Source organism: Rutidosis leptorrhynchoides, chromosome 10 (genome assembly GCF_046630445.1).
Source record: "Rutidosis leptorrhynchoides isolate AG116_Rl617_1_P2 chromosome 10, CSIRO_AGI_Rlap_v1, whole genome shotgun sequence".
NCBI classification, from domain to species: Eukaryota; Viridiplantae; Streptophyta; class Magnoliopsida; order Asterales; family Asteraceae; genus Rutidosis; species Rutidosis leptorrhynchoides.
Genome location: NC_092342.1, coordinates 338601571 through 338610841, shown reverse-complemented (window position 1 = coordinate 338610841; position 9271 = coordinate 338601571). Strand labels below are relative to the sequence as shown.

The following is a 9271-nucleotide window of genomic DNA, read 5'->3' as shown; positions in this document are numbered from 1 at the left end:
AATCATATAAAAAGCTTAAGAAATGATTAGGATATGGTCTTGTACATTTAAATAATGGGTTTTAAACTTGTTGAAACTGTCACCACTTAGAATATAAAGAAAACGTACACAACTTATGTTTTCTGAGCAAAATGAATTTTTGAACTAAAATATAACTATATTGGAGTAAGACTTCAAAAGGATAAGTCTAAATAAATTAATTTACTATTTTTAGTGATATTAAACTTTAAACTAGTCAAAACAGTCCACTTGTAGTAAAATAATTCTATAAAATTCATTTTTATGATATAAATTACAAATCTTATATTTTTAGACCTCCAACACATATACCTTCACATATAAAATAAGAATTACCTTATATCACTACTTTTTAAATAAGAAATCAACTTCTAAAACTACTTGTAAAATCAGTCCACATAGAAACCTTAACTTGTAAACCGAGAAACCGTCTTTTAAAAGCCGAGTACACTATGTTACATTTGAACATAAATCAAATCATTAGTATTACTAATATTAGTAATAACACACCTCTGACCTTAACTTATGTATTTAGGTCCCGAGCTCGAAGTACATCAAAGTACTTAAACCACAAATCCAAGCTTTATACCGCATAACATCACCTGTGAGTATCATCGTCCCATTTTACTTGCTTTTAGCAAACTTACTATTTTGGGATGAGAAACATGCTTCTTTTATGTTTTACATTATGGACATAAGTGCTTAAAACTATATTCTATTGTGTTGAGTTTGTGACTTAGCTTAAACCCCGATTCTGATATCGTTAATTATTTGTTTATGGTAAACGCGAATAATGTGGATAGATCTATTTGAGGGTGACTCCTCACATTCGGCATAGTCTTCAGGCTAGCGAATGCATAACCTTCGACTTTGTAGCTCTAGCTAAGTGAGACTACATGATTTCGGGTTCTTGATTGTTAAGTTCGATATCGGGAGCTCATGTTTATTTAGAATATATTTACAACTGTTTATATTTGAAAATCTTATGGTCCATACATTTATATACATTAAACCTATGATCTCACCAACATTATTGTTGACGTTTTTAAGCATGTGTTTTCTCAGGTCCTTAAGCAGGAGTCCGCATACATTCAAGTTGGCTTTTGGGATGTCGTCAGGATGTCGGGACGTCGTTTTAAAAATAAATCATCATGCACTATGTTTAAGTGTTGTACTTTGTTATGTTATGGTTGTAATTGTTGTACTTTACTTTTAAGTCCCGACATGTAACTCAAAACTTGTACTTGTGTGTTGAAATAAAAACGTTTCCGCTGTCGTCTTTAGAAATCGTTAACTATAACTGGGACACCTATCACGTCACATTTCGGGATCGAAATGGGGTCGTGACAGACATGGTATCAGAGCCCACGTTATAGGGAACCAGGACTGCATTAGTGTGTCTAAGATTCTAGGATGCATTAGTGAGTCAGGTCTATAACGGAGTCATTTTTGTCTTTCACGTATTTTAGTATTTTGTTGTCATTTTGCTTATCGAAACTTCTATATGTTAACTTGTATGTTTTTGTGTGATGACTTAAGATGTCCGCCTCACAAAGCTCGATGTCTTCCAACTACTCTCCCAACCCGATAGCAAACTCAAGCTCAGCTGGTGATGATAGCTCCGACGAAGACGCGAATGTTTACCAGCCATTTTGGAGACGTTGGGGTTGGGTTAGAACCATGATTTCCTCTTGGGTACATGAGGAAGGTACACCTTATCATGAGGTGCACGTTTCACCATCCCGAGGGGGTGTTGATGTCTTGACTGGCCAAACTGTTAGGGACACTCTTTTTACCGTTATTTCCCGAATTCGCCGTCTTGATAACCGTATCTCTAGGGTTTTTGAATCTGTTTATGCGTTATATGATTCCGATAAGCAAGAGGCATTAGAGGCTTCTATTAAGGATCTTAAGGATGACTATGATGACCTTTATGCTAGGGTAGAGCTCAATAAGCAGTGGATGGAGCGACATGCAGATAGTGTTGATAGTATGGAGTGATATGCGGGTAATATTGATAGGATGGAGCGTAACATGATTGATTTTGATTCGAGGTTGGGTGCTATGGAGGCGATGCGTTTAGCAGACTTGCAAATGTTCGCTCAAGATCGCCAATGGAGATCTTAGATTGCTTTGGGAGATTGCGGTGATCCCTACTAGTGTTCTATGACATTAGTATATTTTGACTATCTATCACCTAATCGGATATATATAGGAATAGTAGTAGTGACTTAACTTGTACTAGCAAATTATCTAAGTGAACTGTAATGGGTAGATATTACCCAAGTTTTGTAATTATAAAATGCTAATGGAAAAGGCTTTTATTATTATGAAGTTTAGTTCATTTCCTTAATTATGCCATTATGTACAATCACTACTATTTATTTTGTATATATTACTCTAAGTAATTGATGTCTCTTTTTGATTATCATGAAGGATAATGCAAACGCGAAGGACTTTTACGGACGCTCAAGTTGACGAGATGATTAGTCAAAGGGTTAATGAAGCTTTAGCCGCTGCTGAGGCACGGAGAGTGCAAGCTAATGCGAGTCAAGCTGGAGGTTCAAGTGGAAATAATGTTCCACAAAGATGTACCTACAAGGAGTTCTCCAACTGCAAACCTCAAACTTTCACTGGAATAGAAGGACCGGTTGGTTTGATGAGGTGGTTTGAGAGGCTCGAGTCAGTCTTTCGAATAAGTAACTGTGCAAATACGGATAGAGTAAAGTTTGCTACTTGTACTCTTCAAGATGGTGCCCTGACATGGTGGAACAATTATGCTCAGCCTGCAGGAATGGACGCGTCGTATGCAATGCCATGGGAAGAATTCAAACAAGCAATGATCAGTGAGTATTGTCCAAGAAACGAAATTCAGAAACTAGAAATGGAATTGTGGAATTTGAATATTCAGGGGAATGACATTACGGGATATACAAAACGATTCCTAGAACTTGCCCTATTGTGTCCGGAGTTAGTTACTACTGAAGCAAAGAAGATCGAAAGGTATGTGTGGGGACTTTCGAAAGAAATCCAAGGTAATGTAACGTAATCTAAACCAGAAACACTCCAAAGTGCTATTCGAATGGCACACAACCTAATGGATCAGATTACACGTCATGAAAACCCGGAAGCAACAACATATACAAAAACTCAAGGCGGTAAGCGTAAGTGGAACGAGAACTAAGGAAATAGTTCCCACCAGAAGAAACAAGATACCACCAAGTTTGAGAATGCTAATGCCAAGAAGAATTATAATGGCAAGAAACCTTATTGCAATCGATGTTATAAGCATCATTATGGAGCTTGTACTATTGTTTGTGATAGGTGCAAAAAGGTGGGGCATATGTCCAAAGATTGTACAGTCAATCTCGCACAGCCAACTGGAAACAAACCTAAAACTTGTTATGGATGTGGACAAGTGGGGCACATGAAGAATTAGTGTCCGAATTTCAAGAAGGAAGGAAATGCAAAAGGTAGAGCATTTAATATCTCGACAAAAGGAGCTCGTGAAAATCCTAATTTAGTCACGGGTACATTTCTTCTAAACAACTGCATTGCTTATGTACTATTTGATAGTGGTGCTGATAGAAGTTTTATTTCTAAGGACTTTAGTACCGTAATTAACGTACCTCCAACTGCTTTAGATACTAAGTATATCATAGAATTGGCTAATGGCAAAACTTTGAAAGTAGATAAGATCTTTCAAGGTTGTGCTCTAACGTTAGCTGATAAACTATTTGAAGTCGATCTTATGCCTGTTGAGTTAGGTAGTTTTGATGTTATTATTGGTATGGATTGGTTATCTAAGAACCATGCGAACATTGCTTGCACGGAGAAATCCATTCGTATTCCTCTCGCGAATGGTGAAACTTTGGTAGTTCAAGGAGAAAAGAGTGGCGCGAAACTCAACATCATTTCTTGCATGAAGGCTCGAAAATATCAAAGAAAAGGATGTCAAGCCATCCTCGAGCACGTAAAGGCGATGGAGTCAGAGAAGAAGCGACTTGAGGATGTACCGGTAGTAAAGGATTTTCCTGGAGTTTTTCCTGAAGATTTACCTGGTCTTCCTCCACATAGGTAAGTTGAATTTCAAATTGACTTAATTCCGGGTGCTGCACCTGTTGCTCGACCACCATATCGATTAGCACCTTCAGAATTGCAAGAGTTGTCGAACCAATTACAAGAACTGTTGGATAAGGGATTTATTCGACCTAGTTCATTGCCCTGGGGTGCTCCTATCGTGTTCGTAAAGAAGAAAGATGGATCTATGAGGATGTGTATAGATTATCGAGAGTTGAATAAATTGACGATTAAGAATCGGTATCCACTACCGAGAATTGATGATTTGTTTGATCAACTACAAGGATCTAGTGTATATTCGAAGATTGATTTGAGATCTGGTTATCATCAGTTAAGAGTCAAGGAGGATGATATTCCTAAGACAGCTTTTAGGACGCGATATGGCCATTACGAATACTTAGTCATGTCATTTGGTTTGACTAATGCACCTGCGGTATTCATGGATCTCATGAACCGTGTATGTAAGCCGTATTTGGACAAGTTTATTATCGTATTCATCGACGATATTTTGATCTACTCTAAAAGTAAAGAAGAACATGAAGAACACTTGAAGATAATTCTTGGTTTGCTAGAGAAAGAGCAATTATACGCCAAGTTTTCAAAGTGTGATTTTTGGTTGCAGTCGGTACAATTTTTGGGTCACGTGGTTAGTAGCCAAGGTATTCATGTTGATCCTGCCAACATCAAGGCTATTGGCAACTGGGAAGTTCCTAAGACTCCAACTCAAGTGAGATAATTTTTAGGTCTTGCTGGATATTACCGAAGGTTTATCCAAGATTTTTCAAAGAATGCGCGACCTTTAACTACACTGACTCACAAAGGAAAGAAGTTTGAATGGTTAAAGGAATAAGAGTCTGCATTTCATTAATTGAAGCATAAACTAACTACTGCACCCATATTATCTTTACCTGAGGGAAATGAAGATTTTGTGGTTTATTGTGAAGCCTCGCGTCAAGGACTAGGATGTGTTTTGATGCAGTGACAGAAGGTCATTGCTTATGCATCACGACAGCTGAAGGTGCATGAACAGAACTATACAACTCATGATTTAGAATTGGGAGCTGTTGTCTTTGCCCTTAAAATGTGGAGACATTATTTGTATGGAACTAAATGCACTATATTTACGGATCACAAGAGTCTTCAACATATTTTTGATCAGAAACAATTAAATATGCGACAACGGCATTGGGTTGAATTGTTGAATGATTATGACTGCGAAATCCGTTATCATCTTGGGAAGGCTAACGTGGTTGCCGATGCGTTGAGTCGAAAGGAAAAGATTTAACCTCTTCGAGTTAGAGCACTGAATATAACTATTCTTGCAAATCTTGTTTAGCAAATCCGAGATGCTCAGTTAGAAGCTGTGAAGGAGGAACGTTGGAAGGATGAGGTGATTAAAGGATTGATTAAGCAAATTGAAGTAAAGGGTGATGGGACCCGATACTTTGCAGGACGTTTATGGGTACCAAAGTATGGTGAATTAAGAAAACTTGTGTTAGATGAAGCGCACAAGACGAGATACTCAATTCACCCTGGAACTGGGAAAATGTATCACGATATCAAGGAATTTTATTGGTGGCCTAACATGAAAGCTGACGTTGCCACTTATGTGAGCCAATGTCTGACTTGTGCGAAAGTCAAAGTGGAGAATCAAAAACCGTCAGGGTTGTTACAACAACCGGAAATCCCACAGTGGAAATGGGAAAGAATAACCATGGATTTTATAACGAAGCTACCAAGAACCGTGAGTGGTTATGACACTATTTGGGTGATTGTCGATCGTCTCACTAAGTCTGCACATTTCCTACCTATGAAAGAGACGGATAGGATGGAGAAATTGGCACAATTATATTTGAAAGAAGTTATTTCAAGACACGGAGTGCCTGTCTCTATTATATCTGACCGTGATAGTTGATTCACGTCAAGATTTTGGAAATCTTTACAAGAAGCTTTAGGAACTCGTGTGGACATGAGTACCGCCTACCATCCGCAAACTGACGGACAAAGTGAAAGGACCATCCAAACCCTAGAAGATATGCTACGGGCATGTGTTATTAATTTTGGTAATGGATGGGATAAATATCTACCATTAGCAGAATTTTCATATAACAACAGTTATCAAGCGAGTATTAAATCCACACCATTTGAAGCTCTCTATGGTAGAAAATGTAGATCACTTCTATGTTGGAGTCAAGTGGGTGATAGACAACTCACTGGTCCAGAAATCATACATGAGACTACAGAGAAAATCTTTCAGATTCAAGAGAGATTGAAGACTGCCATGAGCCGACAAAAGAGCTATGCTGATGTTCGAAGAAAATCCTTAGAATTTCAGGTAGGAGATAAAGTCATGCTTAAAGTGTCTCCCTGGAAGGGTGTGATTCTATTTGGGAAACGAGGAAAACTAAGCCCGAGATATGTTGGACCTTTCGAGATAATTGAAAGGATTGGTCCTGTGGCGTATCGTTTGAAACTACCTCAAGAATTGAGTGGTATCCATGATGCTTTTCATATCTCAAACTTAAAGAAGTGTTTGTCCGATGACACTCTCGTTATTCCATTAGAAGAGATTCGTATAGACAATAAACTTCATTTTATCAAGGAACCAGCTGAGATCATGGATCGCGAAGTTAAGCGCTTAAAGCATAGTAGTATTCCGATTGTCAAAGTTCATTGGAATGCTCGTAGAGGCTCGGAGTTTACTTGGGAACGGGAGGACCACATGAGGCAGAAGTATCCACATCTTTTCACCGATATCACACAAACGTCAAGTACCACCTAAATTTCGAGGACGAAATTTTCATTAACGGGTGGGTAATGTCATAACCCTAACTTTTTCTACTAGGTTATTTAATCTAACTTTTTAAAATTAGAATTTTTTTTTCTTGACTAGTATATTTAATAAAATACGTCTTGATTTATTTTAGGGTTTGTATAACCCTGGTCTTACATTTAATTCTTGATTGATCGAGGATTGTTATACATATACACAATTCCTAGAAACCCTAGTTTACCACCATAAATCCTAAGACTTGAAAAAAAACTACACACTTGTATACTTGTGAAATTAAGTATATAACATGATCAAGTATTATTGATTAAGTAATCATCCTTAATCCACCTAGTTAGTAAAATACTACAACATTAGTCATTAACTAAGTCTTACTCAAGATTATAACACCTAATTATATACTTACATCTAAACTTAAAACTAATCTAAGATTAACCAAAAGACTACATGTAATTAACATTACTTAATTAGCACTAATTACATGCAAATATAACAAACACTTGTCATTTCCATGCATAATTAACTAAGTAAAGATTAATTAGTCATCTTCTCTTTTCTTCTCCTTATGCCACATTACATACACATGTCACTTCCATGCATGATTAGCTAGTAAGTGTGCTTAGTCATTTAACCTCTTTTTCTTCTCCATGTTACATGCCATCATCATCATTCCCATAAGATCAAATTGGTAACTCTTGAACTCACTTACTAATCTTAATCATTCACTAAATCCTCTCTAAGTTACAGCCATTTCTTTCTTCTTTGTTCATCTTCATCAACTCATACATCATCATTACTCAAGGTATAATTACCAAGAACACTTCTTTTATTTCTTACCAAGTTACTTTCAAGAGAAATGGGTGTAAAAGCTTAATCTAGAGTGTTAAAAACACTCAATGATGATTACATGGCTAACTCTAATCTTGATCATAAGTAACTAAAAATATGTTTTACATATGTTTAACAACCTAAAATAAACTTAAAATGAAAAGGGATATAGCTAAAATGTATTAAGATTACTAGTTAGCTCTTAACTTACAAAGAAACCAAATCAGTCTTCATTTGGTGGAATTTTTAGAAAATACTTACACTCACTTTTTCTACTGGAATTTTTTAGATTCTAAAACTTTTATGAGTCCTAGACCTTCTGTAAAAATCCCATGATTTATAAAGTAGTTTAAGTATTTCTTTTGTATTTTTACTTTTTATGGGTACTGATTTGGACAGAATCTGTCCAACACACATGTATCACCAAAAATGAGGTACCAACGTTTAGATATGAAAACTTAGGAGATTTTCAATATAAAATAGACTAAAAATAGAACATGTTAGGCTTTGGAATCATATAAAAAGCTTAAGAAATGATTAGGATATGGTCTTGTACATTTAAATAATGGGTTTTAAACTTGTTGAAACTGTCACCATTTAGAATATAAAGAAAACGTACACAACTTATGTTTTCTGAGCAAAACGAATTTTTGAACTAAAATATAACTATATTGGAGTAAGACTTCAAAAGGATAAGTTTAAATAAATTAATTTACTATTTTTAGTGATATTAAACTTTAAACTAGTCAAAACAGTCCACTTGTAGTAAAATAATTCTATAAAATTCATTTTTATGATATAAATTACAAATCTTATATTTTTAGACCTCCAACACATATACCTTCACATATAAAATAAGAATTACCTTATATCACTACTTTTTAAATAAGAAATCAACTTCTAAAACTACTTGTAAAATCAGTCCACATAGAAACCTTAACTTGTAAACCGAGAAACCGTCTTTTAAAAGCCGAGTACACTATGTTACATTTGAACATAAATCAAATCATTAGTATTACTAATATTAGTAATAACACACCTCTAACCTTAACTTATGTATTTAGGTCCCGAGCTCGAAGTACATCAAAGTACTTAAACCACAAATCCAAGCTTTATACCGCATAACATCACCTGTGAGTATCATAGTCCCATTTTACTTGCTTTTAGAAAACTTACTATTTTGGGATGAGAAACATGCTTCTTTTATGTTTTACATTATGGACGTAAGTGCTTAAAATTATATTCTATTGTGTTGAGTTTGTGACTTAGCTTAAACCCCGATTCTGATATCGTTAATTACTTGTTTATGGTAAACGCGAATAATGTGGATAGATCTATTTGAGGGTGACTCCTCACATCCGGCATAGTCTTCAGGCTAGCGAATGCATAACCTTCACTTTGTAGCTCTAGCTAAGTGAGACTACATGATTTCGGGTTCTTGATTGTTAAGTTCGATATCGGGAGCTCATGTTTATTTAGAATATATTTACAACTGTTTATACTTGAAAATCTTATGGTCCATACATTTATATACATTAAACCTATGATCTCACC

The 9271-nt window shown here is 35.8% G+C and overlaps 1 protein-coding gene across 1 annotated transcript; it reads left to right on the top strand.

The window, feature by feature from the left end:
• Positions 1-2040: 2040 nt before the first annotated feature.
• On the top strand, positions 2041-6880 carry LOC139871399 (uncharacterized). The gene is made up of 7 exons (XM_071859114.1): positions 2041-2114; positions 2455-3021; positions 3343-3441; positions 3595-4095; positions 4750-4825; positions 5435-5763; positions 6214-6880. The coding sequence occupies exons 1-7, from the start codon at positions 2041-2043 to the stop codon at positions 6878-6880; spliced, it is 2313 nt and encodes a 770-aa protein (XP_071715215.1).
• Positions 6881-9271: the final 2391 nt, after the last annotated feature.

Excerpts from the sequence above, each read along its gene's own strand:
- LOC139871399 (XM_071859114.1), top strand. The coding sequence starts at position 2,041 with ATGGAGCGTAACATGATTGATTTTGATTCGAGGTTGGGTGCTATGGAG. Across the intron at positions 3,022-3,342 it reads GAAGCAAAGAAGATCGAAAG|GTGCAAAAAGGTGGGGCATA; the intron begins GTATGTGTGGGG and ends TGTTTGTGATAG. Across the intron at positions 5,764-6,213 it reads GAGAATCAAAAACCGTCAGG|TTATCAAGCGAGTATTAAAT; the intron begins GTTGTTACAACA and ends ATATAACAACAG.